At 39.2% G+C, this 13451-nt stretch overlaps 1 protein-coding gene across 1 annotated transcript in view; it reads right to left on the bottom strand.

Annotated features, from left to right (window-relative positions):
• fibcd1b (fibrinogen C domain containing 1b) overlaps positions 1 to 10073 on the bottom strand; it is a 160574-nt gene extending 150501 nt beyond the window's left edge. Inside the window, exon 1 of the mRNA XM_028602102.1 lies at positions 9779 to 10073. Coding sequence (XP_028457903.1) covers positions 9779 to 9793 — 15 coding nt within the window. The 5' untranslated portion in view covers positions 9794 to 10073. The remainder of the gene's footprint in view (positions 1 to 9778) is intronic.
• Positions 10074 to 13451: the final 3378 nt, after the last annotated feature.

The raw sequence follows: 13451 nt of genomic DNA, 5'->3' as shown, positions 1-13451 counted from the left end.
GTAAATTACCACAGTGATAGGGCTCTATTCACCCAAGTCTTTTTCTCAGTTGTTTTCTCTTTGTCAGTAAGTGTATGGAGTGCTCATACAGTCCAAATATGTGCCATTACCTATTAAATGCTTTATGCAGATAATTACTTACCTCTGTACCAACTCCAGTGTAATCGATGCGGACTCTTGATATTCAAGATTGAACGCATAAAAGGAGCCAAAGAAGACAGCAAAAGCACTGGCGAAGTCATTAAGTTGGTTAGCTTCAAAGAAGACCTTCCCCTCAATGCTGACCATCCAATGGGTGGAAGACATGAAACTTCTTCCTAAAAAACAAAACAACATATTATCCCATTTGCAGTGTGTCACAAAATACCAAACATACATTGCTAATAAAACATCCTCCTCTTCTTCAAACTATTTTTCGTACCTAGCATGATCACCCTTGGTGTGGTGGGCAATGTCACCTCCTGCTCAATGGACATCTTTGTCGAGGTTGGCTGCAATCCAAAAAAGAAAACATCTCACATATTGGAAGTAATGTTTAAAGTAACTGTTTAAAGAAAAAAATTTGAACTGATAGTGAGGCTGTAAGAACTTAAAAAAGAAAGTGCTATTACATCTGTCAAGATGAAGATTTGGTCGTCTTGCTCTTGGAAGAACTTCATCAACAGAAGAATGGCAGCAATGGCGATCTGGTGGTTGTTCATCTCTGTGCTTTCCATCTCACGTAGTACAGCCAGGACTTCTTTGTTCCATTTAAGTGTCTGGGTTTGAAAAAACTTCAAGATCCTCCTGCCCTTGGTAACAAAAGCTTCATGGAGACGCATGTCAGCATCAATGTTGGTAAGTGTTTGGAAATGACTGCACAGACCTCTTTTTGTAAAGAGAAAAGGCCACTGCTCTTCAATTTCACATAGACTGGGAGGGGGCCAAGTATTTATCATGTGCCTCTGATAAATATATGTTAATCCCATATACTCTTCTACATCAGTTTTCTCAATAGCTGTGGGTCCTGCTGACTTGAAGATAGTTACCAAGGTCTTTCTCTTGACCTCTAATGATTCTGATGTTTCTCCCTCTGGAAGAACTGTTGGCTGCCATTTAGTACATCCATAACTATCCGCTTCTGTTCTGCCTCTCTTGGTGGTAGCATCATCACTACTGCTGTCATCACTGGACCTTTTCCTAGGCTGTCGGAGTCGATGACTGACATTGTCTCTATTTACGTGTTCAACTCTGGTTTTAAGCTGTCTGAGCAGTGAATAATAACCACATCCCAGCTGCTCACCTTCCCCAGTCTTGTCAGCAAAGGATCCAGGGTACTTGGATACAATTGATTTTGCAACTTCTGCACAGGCAGCTTTGTTAGGGTTTGGGCAGTGTACTTGAATTGCCTCAACAACAGCTCTAATCATTGTTCTTCTGTCTTCTGGGTGAGCCAAGTCACCTCTCTCCATGGCCTGCAACAGTCGGGCTGGCATCTTGTCCCATGGAACTTCAAAGCTGCTGATCCAGGAGGATTTTTCTCGGTTTGAGGAAGGTGGCTGACAATGTGACGGTTGTGAAGGAAGCAGGGAAATTTGAGCGGCCTCATGTGAAAGTGCTTCTGGTGGGAGACGCACAGGTGGTGAAACACTATGTTCCAAGTGACTGTCTGAAGGACTTGAAACCACTTGCCCATCAGCTTTAACAAAGAAGATGCAATCATTTCACATACTATGTACAGATGAACTATTCACACATTAATAAACTGCAGGATAATAGTTATATTTCATGAAGAACACAGTGGCTGGGGAAATTATATCACTGAAAATTATATCTTCTTTTTTCATTCAAACTGTCTTCCAACAGAAATTCCAACATTAACAATCTACTTAAAAAATGTCTACTGCTGTAAATAAGATAGATAAGAATCACTCACCATTTTTAAAAGCTTGAATGAGTTTGCGGCTCTGTATTGGAGTTAGAAACAGACTAATGTCCTCAGTTCCAACAAACACAAGGTCGCTTCTGCTTCTGACACCAATAACATCTTTTAAGTGTGCAACTAGTGTCCTCAGTCTCTCATTTTGTAGTTCTGGTAAAGTCTTCGTAATTTCATGGTGTAGGTCTTCAACATCCATATCTGTTGGTTTAAAAAGAGCATACTGCGTGATGCAGCGAGACAACTTTCAGGCCTGAAGCTTGATATACTGGCAGAGGGTAGTAATCGCACAAACTTTCTGCCTGAACACACATGAATCTTTCACCAGAATTTCCTAGGCAATGAAGTCCAAGATCAGTCAATAGCACTGACTGAAGCACGTCAACAACAAAGTGAACTTGTGTACAACTGATGAGAATAACTGAGATTTTTCCAAAAACCAGGCCATGTTCATTGTCATTCATTACAACAACAAGGCCTCTACTGTACTTTGTCCCTTTGTAGACCACTGCTGATACCTCAGACATTGTTTCTTTGGCAAAGCTAGCTGCCCTTACAGCCTCTTGAATGGGACCACAATAAAGCTGGTCATCATATTCACTGGCTTCGCCAACAGCTTGAACTGTAGAGGGAAACATACCACTGCAAAGGTAAGCTTGAAGCAACTGGTGCCTCTCTGCTAGTGTTTTGCATAAATGTACAAAGTTATGGAGTTTTCTGGCACATTCCTTAAAATATGAATGCTTACTCTCAAATCTGAGGGTCCACAAACGGATGAGGGGGCCAAAGTGCAGAATGAGATCACTGTAGTGAAGTAAATAGTGATGTTTGGGCTTCAGTGAATGGTTAGGGAATAGGCTGTGTCTTAAATGTACATATTCATCAGTGATTGTCTTCAGGTAAGCAACCTGATTGTGGTGGATTTTGGGAGCACAAATGAGCTCAACCATCTCCTTTAGTTGTAGACACAGCTGCCAAACTTGGCTATCCATTGGACTCTTTATCCTACTGCCAACTAACAATGGCAAGAGTCGCAACAGACACCAGTTCTGTGCTGCAGAGCCAGAAAGCCTTTTGCCATCAGTCTTGACCTCACAAGGTTTGTTGAGACCATCACTTCCTAAGTATTTAAACTGTGTAATTGATCGATTTAGTTGATCATATGTGAAATGTTTTTCTTGTTTCACTAGATGATGAATATACAATGCCAAGTCATAAGAAACAACTCCTTCAAATAGATCGTGGCCCAAACATGGAGGGAGCCCAGTACAAACATGAAAATGTTTCAATGAATTGAAAGGTGAGTCAAACTTGACTCCTTGTGCTATGTCTTGCCCAGTGGTGGACAGCTGTTTTACATTCTCCTTGTGACCTTCGATCGTTCTTTTTGGTCCTAACTTTAGTGGTGTCTCCTGAAAATCACATCTGTTAATCAAGCAGTATCTGCAAAAATGGTTACTGCAACTGAAGTTTTCGGTAAAACCACCAATGCAGTGGGAGCCAAGATTATCGCCACAAATGGAAATTAATGACGCTCTTCTGATGCCATAATCTGTATCAATCCCTGCATGTTCCAGATCTTTAAGGTCTGTGATAATACTTGAAAACACATTCTCAAGTCCAAAAATCTTAAAGTCATTTTCTCTGCACAGTAGGACCAACTGCATTGGATCTACTAGGGACCGGTTGTGTGGCTGTATTTCACCAAGACTCAAGTACACTGCTAAGATCTTGTGTTTTTTTTTTCCTGAGCCAAGTGGATTTGTAACTTCAAATGCATCCTGGTAAAGGATGAGGGACAATGAAGGAGTGCTTTTTAAGAGAGAATTCTCTTTGACATTTTTTCCATCCATCACATCCTCCAAAACCATGTTGTCAGAGTTATGACATGTTGCTTGGTTACACTGCAATTTAACACTGGATTGTCTGAGGAGGGTTTGCAATGTCTCTTTGATAGGCACATACTGACAAAAGCGTTCCTTGCCAGAAGTATCAGTTCCGAGATAAATCTGTTTTGGCTCAATGTAATCAAAATACTGCTTGTAAAACGTTTTTCTTGTTTTGTCTGATCTCAATGGTCCTTCATTGTATAGAGTAAACAGATCCTCTTTACTGAGATGATTAATTATTTTGTGTATCTCAGTTTGTGAAATGTTCAGTTCTAAAAGTTTCACTTTCAACTTGTCAAAGAAGTCTGCCATACTAGAGGTATGAACATGCTGAAATCCCTCAATAATGCACTGTATAGTGGTAGCTGGCAACTGCATTTTAGTATGCATTTTCAGGTAAAACAAAGCCAAATCATGTAAAAATGATTGTTGCTCAACACAATCCTCTTCTTCATGACCATCTGGCATTGGATGACAAGGATCCCGCTCAGGTGACTGAGTACCACTGATACTTGCTGAGTGGCTTACCACCTGATCAGTGGCTTTCTGTTTATGTTTTCTTGAAATGTGCGTGGCAAAGGATGTTCTGACTCTGAAATATTTGCTGCAGTTATCGTAGGGGCAGCAAACTTTCTTTCCATCTCTGATGTGACTTTTCAGGTGAGCGCACAAAGCTGAGAAATTATCAGCCACAAAGGAACATCCTTTAACTTTACAAGCAAGGGTACCACTGAACTGAGTTTGTTTTTTAATCTGTGACTGTTTGTGGTTCCTGTGCATGTGGGATTTAAACGCAGCAAAATGTGTAAAGGAGGCAGGACATTGCTCGTTTCCACATGCAAACCTATAGTTTGCCATGTGCTGATGTTTTTTCACATGTCTACAGAATATTCCTAATTCTGAAGTACACAGGTTGCAAAATTTACATCTGTACATACTTGCATATGTCAGTTTGTAGATAGGTTGGAAAGTTGAAATTCATTGCCTGGTGGCGGGGAAAGCGATGAGGGACCATGTGCTCCTGTGGGCCACGGTGTCAAACCTTCTCGTCCAGCTTTCTTCTTCCAGTCTCTCTCAGTTGTCTCTGTTTTCCGGTCAATTGTTGTCGTTCTACATAGAAATTATGAAAATTAATATTTTTAAGTGCATGCATGGGGTTATAAAATACGGAGCCCCGGAGGTGACATGGAGGAAAAAAAAAATGGAAGGGAAAAAAAAAAAGAAGGGAAAAAAAACCATGTACTGGGGGAAAACACTAACTCGAGATCTCGACTTTCAAACTCAAGATCTCGAGTTTGTGACGGAGGAAAAAAAAAACCCGAAGAAAAAATAAATAATAAAAATATGTACTGGGTGCAAACACTAAACTCGAGATCTCGACTTTCAAACTCGAGATCTCGACTTTCAAACTCGAGATCTCGACTTTCAAAGTGATCCAGTCCAGATGTCAGTGGGAGGCGGATATTTCCGGCCAGGGGCAGCATCCTCCCCGGGCAGGAATACAGCTTTGCTTCGTTGCTGCACCGGTCCCCGTTGAAAGTCGAGATCTCGAGTTTAGTGTTTGCCCCCAGTACGTATTTTTATTTTTTTTCTTCGTCTTTTTTATTTTTTTCTTTTTTTTTTTTTTTTTTTATCCGTTACAAACTTAAGATCTCAAGTTTGAAAGACGAGATCTTGAGTTTGAAAGTCGAGATCTCGAGTTCATTTTTTTTTTTTTCCCCCTTCGATTTTTTTTTCCTTTCCTCCATGTCACCTCCTGGGCTCCATAATAAAACACAATTACAACAAGACAAAAAAACTATACACGCCATGCATTAGTATGCAGGGAACCAGTAGCCTATAATGTAGGTAACTCTTATATTGTTAGAATAACACAGAATGTTAATAGCTAGATAGCTAGATAGCTAACAACAACATTATTTTGTCAAGAAAAACCTAAAGCCATTATAAAGAGTCTTTACATCACTTGTTTAACAATCGGTCGAATTTAAGGTTAAGCGGCTAGGGAAATACATACATTTTCTTTCCCCCCATAAACCATGGTAGCTATAAACACAACACCATATTTATTGAGTTACACAATCTTTAACTCATGTCTCATAAACTAAAAAGGATGAATTCAATGAAATATCATATTACAGAAAGCGATAATACTACTGTAACGTTGGGCACTTAGGCTAATTTTTGCTAGACATCTTGATGGTTTTTAGTGGCCAAACCCTGAAGACGAGGCAAAAAATTCCTTTCCACAAATGCTGGATACATTGATTTTTAGCTAAATGCGGATACAATTTGCCAGCTAATGTTATTTAAGTTAGCACACGTATTTTTTCAGCTAAAAAAAACTAATTTATTTTTCCTTTCCACCCACCACATTAACGGCATACTTAAAGACACTTACACTTTCCCTGTCACCCGACATAACTTATACAGTGGGTGTTTTTTTTCAAAGATGTAATGTTAACATTAGATGCTATTAAAACGATGGGCAACTGTAGAGGTAACGGTTTAATGTTAACTTTACCTCCACTAATGTTAGGTTAATTTAAACGCGGCAAATAAGTGATGCTTAACCATGCTAAAACACTGACCAACAGAATCGGGAACATAACATTAGCATTAAGCGGTTTAACCAAAATTGTTAACCAAAATGCGGCAACAGCAAGCTCAAAAGCTAGCAGTTACTGACCTTAAACTTCCAGAATATGGGTTACATTTTAATTCAGCCAAAGTTATAATAAATGACAAGTGAAAAAGATATCCCGAACAGCGCGTGTAAAACGAGTTGTGTTAGCTAGCTTTACCGAACGTCGTCATTATAGCTAATCCTCACCATGGGGAACATGTTACGTTGGCGATAGACAAACGAAACTAGTTAACAGCTTGCTCTTACCTAGCTATGACACAGGTCGGTAACCTAACCGCTTGCAGAGGCTTGTGAGCAGAGATTTTAATGTCACAGAATTAACAAAGATTGGTCTTACCTTAACGCTGCTCCAGCTCTCTTTGAGGAGTGTGTGTGACCCGGGACTCTGGTGCGCACAGTCCAAAGCGGTACTCCTTTGAAGTCTCTTCCCGCTACTCCTTTCGTTGTCTTTGAAGTATCCAGTTGTATCTACCCGCTACTCTTTTGAAGTTGTGAAGTCAGAGTTCAAATCTGGCGGTCAAGTATTTAATATCCATAATCCCTTTCTTGTTTCTATCCATTTCTCAATACATTATTTACACTGCTGAAAAACATGTCACATTTGAAATTACATTCACTGTTAAAAGCATAAAAAATAAAATGTATTTCATTTTATAGAAATATTTTATTTTTCCATTTTATTTCAATGCTTCTATAACATTAACTAAGTCTGTCTTATTCAACTACAGTAGCACTACTGCTGTTGTTTTACAGCAGTCTACTGCAAATTCAAAACATACAGTAAATCACTGTAAATGAAATGTTAATACCCATAATGCAATGCATATTACAGTAATGAACCGGAAAAGAAAATTATGGTATTTTACTGGGCATTTTGTGGTAAGTAACTGTAGAAATTACAGCTAAGTCTAACAGTGTAGACGCACCCTAGTGACAGCAAATTTATTTTGCAGCCAGGGGGGTCTAGGCACTCTCCATTGACTCGCGAGCTGGAAAAAACTAATTTTGGTCAGGCCAATCACATCGTGTATAGAGTCGGTGGGCGGGGCTTATGGCTGCTGCTGCTGGGAACAGCGGTCTTCTGGAAGACTTGGAGTTAAGCTTTTCTTTGAGGAAAGAATAAAGAACAGCACAGAAATCATTCTTAAAAAAGGAGGATGTGTTCGGAGTTTTGCCGACCGGACACGGCAAAAGTTTAATCTATCAACTAGCTTCGCTACCTTCTTCGTTGCTCTGCCTGGTTGTAGCGCTATCCTATTGCGTGCAGAGGGAATTTGAAAGACAACCGTTTATCCCGCCCCTCGAATCGAGCTCCGTCAATGGCGAGTTCCCAGACCCAACATCTGGATGTGGGTCTGGCTTGTCAGGCTACACTTATTTACTAGTAGGGGGGAAAAACAGCTAAAATAATACCAGTAATATTTTTTTTTACAAATCTTCACAGTTGTATTTCTTAAATATCAGCTCATTAAATATAACGGCTGGGAAAGCATAAGAGATCCTTCTCTATAATGTTGAATTTAATCCTATCACTAAAAACCACAGACCTTCAAACCTACACTCAGCATCATCATTTTCCAAAGTAGTCCGCTTCAAAAAGGAGGCGTTTTTCTGAACAACTTTATATCATCAGGAGAAAGTGTAAAACATTGAAAACTAAATTGTGTCTGTAAATCTCAGCTGTAAAGCTGATATCTATTTGACACGTGGAAAGTCCTTGACTTTCCCTAACATTGCAGAGGGTAAAGCAAGATGAGGTGTGTTAAGCAATCAATTCACACTATGAAGACCCCTTGGGTTCCACGCCTGTGCTCTATTTTCTTCCCAATACATGGTGCGGAATCTAAACTAAAGCCGGGGTTATTTGATGCAAGAAAAGTAGTTGCTTCGTAGCCCATAGTGCTAGAAAGCCAGTGCTTTAATGGCCCAGCCAGGTTAGACATTCTATTCATGATTAAAATTATATGTTTCTCAGGGAATCAGAGTATTGCATTCCCTAGGTGGGTTTATGTGAGTTGGTATGAAAACTGGTATATAACTTCTACGCATGTATTGGTTTTTCCTGCCTCAAGGTGAAACAGATGGTTTGAAAGAAAATAATAAAATAAAAAAACCTTATTCATACAGCACTTTTCACACAAGGTAATAGCTCAAAGTGCTTTACAACACAGTGAAAATAGTGGAAAGTGACTGTAAGGCCAAACAAATCCAATAAACCAAGTAGCTGGGTCCTGTTACGCAGGGCGTTGCTAAAAGAGGTTCAGTTTTTACAAGAAAGTCAATGTTGGTCGATTCTACAAAATCCCAGATTACATCCAACGCAAACATCTTTTAAATTCCTGCTTTTTACAATTTTTGTGGTATGGTTAAGGTTAGGGAAAGATTGTGGTTATGGCAAATTAATTATGACCAAGGTAGGGTTAGAGTAAGGGAACTAACACTTGGTTGACTGTGCCCTGTAGAGTAAACAAACAAAGTTTCTGTTTACATTTAGCATGATTCACTAAAACATATTGTGTATTCTCAAGGCTTAGAAAAATTGTAAAACAGATTTCTTTTAAACCTGCATCGTTCCATTTAACTTGCTGGCAGTCTACTTTTCTTTTCCCGGGCCTTTGCTGGCGCATTGATCAGTTGAATAGTAAAACCATTTGCAGGAATGTGCATCACATCACCAGTGTGCTGATAAACAACAAAACAATGATCCATAGTGACACTATGATCAAAAACAGGGTACCGATGCAGGAATGGAAAAGAGAAGGTTATAAATAAATAAATAAATAAATACATTAAATTTCTATAGACGGCACGTTGCAGCCTGTAGGCTTCATGCGGATACAACTGCCAATGTACAACAGCCTTTACCAGCGTTGCCTTAATATTGTTAACCAGAAAAGACAACAAAACTCAGACAATTCAACAAAAATGACGTAAAAGGATGGACACTAACGAGTTTTAAGCCTCACTTACATAACCTGACACTTCTTATACGATTACCAGCAGAATAAAAACATCACCAATTATCACATATGTAGGCCTAATATAACAAGACGCCGCAGCGGTTGCTTGCAGCCACATACACAAATGAAGCAAAAACGAGAGCGTCACGTGTGATGCGTGCACGTGCCGCGCGTGCGCACACACACACACACACACACACACACACACACACACACACACACACACACACACACACACACACACACACACACACACACACACACACACACACACAACACAGCGGTTATTGACGCTCTCATCTGGAGAGTGAGTTCAAAAAGTTAGCGGTTGTTTATATACTGTCTATGGTTGTAGCCCACTCACCTGTCGGAACGACATGAGTCTTGAGTACCGCAAAGTCTCGCAAAGTCCTCCCCACTCTGCTCCGGGTTCAACATCTCTGCTCGTTTCTCACTTATGTCTATGGTTTCTCAGAGCATTATACTGTAGAACGAGTCCACTCAGCCTCGCTGTCACAGATGAACAGTCACAAACGGCGAAGTATCCGTGAAAGCGGAAATCACCTCTGGAGGGTCCCCCATTGCACATCATTTTAATTTAGCATGTTAGCTAGACACAGCTAGCACCTGTTGGTGACGCAAAACGTGAGTGTGTTTGATTTGCGTCACTTTCAGAAGCTTGACCGGTGGTTGTGCATTAAACCAGTGATTAATTAAGGTAGATTCAACCTTTTTTTTTTTACTATGCCGAGGTACAATAATGCTAGCCATAACCATAACCCATAATAACGTGATCCATTTTATTCCATTATTGTGCATTTGTAATATTGGGCTATATAAATGAAATTGACTATCACATTTTTTTCATCTATTCTCACACACTTTGTCATGACTTTTCTTTAATGTCTTTTTGTGGTTTTATGTTTTCAGTCTGTAACGGAAAGGACTCAAAATGTAGCGATACATAAAGTGCTTATAAGTAAAATGTTAAAATGTAATGTAAAATTACCTAAAAAAAAATTATATATATATATATTTAAAAGCTACACAAAAAAAACGATTTTGTTACACTAAGGAGAGTAAATAATTAACTTCCACCCCTGTGATCAGTATATAGTTGATGTTAAATATGATTAAGGTGAGGGAAAGCTATGGGCCAAGTCCCCTGCATGAAAGTCAGAGGAGCTGCACTGCAACCTTCACTCTCTTATTTTTCACCTTGCATTGGCACAAAACATTGGCATTTGATGTAAATCATATCGATATGTGAAATGGTCCAATACGGACATAATCCCTTGGGGTGCTGTGCTGGTTTACAGACAGACAAATGTGGATAAAGGTGTAGGTACTTCAAGAATAGCTACTCACACTGTGACTGATTCATGTGAGGATCTCAGTCCTGTGGCTGTCCACAAAGGTTCAGATGGGGGTACACAAGCATCAATACTAGATGACAAATTCTCAGCTGGCAACGGAGCAATGAGCGAAGTGGTAGTTGGGTAGGGGGTTGAGTTACTTGGTGCTTTTTTCAACCAAAGACTGACTCATTTGGCTGTAATCCATTGCTCCAGGGCAGCTGTCTTATCTTCATGGATTGATGAGTTCTACTCACATTTAATCACATTTGCAAAGAATTACTGTCTGAGAGTGAATAAGGAGTTTGGAACACACACACACACACACACACACACACACGCACGCACGCACACACACACACACACACACACACACACACACACACACACACACACACACACACACACACACACACACACACACACACACAAACGTTAATGTAGATACATAGTTGCATGTGTGCAATGAATGGATAAAGAACAGCAGGACCATGCAATGTGAATACACTGTTGAGTTACCATATGCATAATAATGATACAAAGTGCACGATAAAAGCCTCTCATTTGATAGTAGGATGAAAGTAAAAGCAGATACTGTTGTCTAATGTCATGAAATGCTAATGCACATTCTTAATAAGCTACAGGAATCATACAGCGTAGAGTGAAGTGGAAAAAAAATCTATTATTTGATTTCATGCCAAAGAAAGTAAATATTCATGAATTCTAACAAATAGCTAATGGTTGGATTCATCTTAAACCACACAGTGCTAATGAAAGAAAAGGCTGATGAAAGATACTGGTTAACAAAGCGTGACTCAGTGATGATGCATTGCCCTAATGCACACTATTGTTGGACCTTGATACATTATGATTCAGTTATGAAGCACATTAACACACTTTCCACTTAATTCAGATAAAGCAGTACTGGTTTATTCTTATTTTATTGTAACTTGTAAATTCGCACTAAATGTGGTAGAAAAGACTTTTCATATTCTTCCACTTAATGTTACACCACATACTGTGTTCAAGACGAACATAATTATAATTTACAGAAAACAATGGGAGTGGAGTGTTTTGGCTAAATGCTAAGCATATCATTTTACACTTGGGTTCCTCTACCAGAGAAGCTATAGACAGACATACTATGCAGCATTATGTTAACATTGGGTATATTCAATGTAAACACAATGTAACAAAACATTAAATAGGTTATTGCACTATATGGCCTACATACAGCTGTTCAGATTTTCTGTAGCCTTCTGGCAAACACACGTCCTCTTTCCATGTACAGTATGTAACTTATCTTAATGTATAGTATGTATCTTAAAATGCATCATAATATGGTAAACATGTCCTTCAAATGTGTGTGTTTTTGAAGTATTAGTGTCTCGTATTAAACAATTACCCACTCTTGTGCCTGCAGACGTTTTAAAACGGGTTGGTGCTATCTTGTAGTTGAAGTGAGGCAAAATGGGCTGTCATGCTTGCTTCACAAATGCTCACAGTATGTGAGCGCGATTTGCTCTTCAGAACCGGATACCACCCTAAAATATAAATGACGACATTCTCGCTTAGAAAAACAATTTTTTTTTTATGTCCAATATCTTCAACTTGACTCCAGGGCTTACAATGCCTAATTCATTCCAGCGAACAGCGTCACTTGTGGCAAAGATTATTCCTCCCTTGGTATTGTAGGGACTTGCTGCTGTTTGCAACTCAGCTGACTGCTGTCACAGCTGTGGCTGCAGAAAGGGGAAACAAATCTCTTGATAATATGAATTCGCAAACGTGTAGTTCTTATGCACTTTTGTCAGATGTGTTTTTAAAGAAGAAAAGTTCTTCTTTAAAAAAGCTGGAGGTTCAGCTAGATGTCAAGTTTCCCTTTTTTGTTTTTTATGAAAAAGTAGGCCATTATATTGTAGCATATAATGCACGCCTCCACTCTTTCGGGAATACGTAGAATTCAAGCCAATAATTAGAGATTACTTATAAGCCTAATGTGTTTTCCTCTATGATTTGACATAGACTGAAGTGATATTTATTCCATGGCAAGAATTTAATAGAATTCATATGATATTATTAAACCTCATTTAATAGAATTCATATGATAGTATTAAACCTATGGTTGATCAAGTTGTACTTCAGCTGGAGTATTTCCCATCGCTGCTACTTCTTGCTGGTGATGGCCTATGATCCCAGAAAGCAGCAGAGCCTCATACTGTGTGGATGGAGGTTATTTCACTTGAGAGGGATGGCTCCCACCTAACAAAAGGTCAAAGTTATTAACACAGTGGGACTCTATGTATCACAGTGGTCCTTGAGACAATTATGAAGGTTGACCTGTCTATGCCACCTGTCTGACACTCTCATAATAATCCCTTTCAGTGTGTTCAGTTGTGATAGTAGTCACTGAAAGTCAAGTTTCTAAATGTCTTAGTCTTATGGTTTCTATTATCTTCCTCTGTCTTTGTTCAGTTTAAAGAAGAGTCTGCATGCATGAAACATAATATTCTTTGATGCATTGGAGTATTACGGGATCCCTGTATGGAGTTTGTTTGTTGTTATAAGTTCTTTACTGTGAGTGATCTACATAGTTAAATATGTAGCCAGTATAGTGTAGCACTAGAGCATACAAGATTAATGTATCATTTAAAAAGGTATCAGCTGGCTCGTGATGGGCTG

This window comes from Perca flavescens, chromosome 16 (genome assembly GCF_004354835.1).
Source record: "Perca flavescens isolate YP-PL-M2 chromosome 16, PFLA_1.0, whole genome shotgun sequence".
NCBI classification, from domain to species: Eukaryota; Metazoa; Chordata; class Actinopteri; order Perciformes; family Percidae; genus Perca; species Perca flavescens.
Note: the sequence above shows the minus strand (reverse complement) of the source record. Positions and strands in the feature narration are given on the sequence as shown.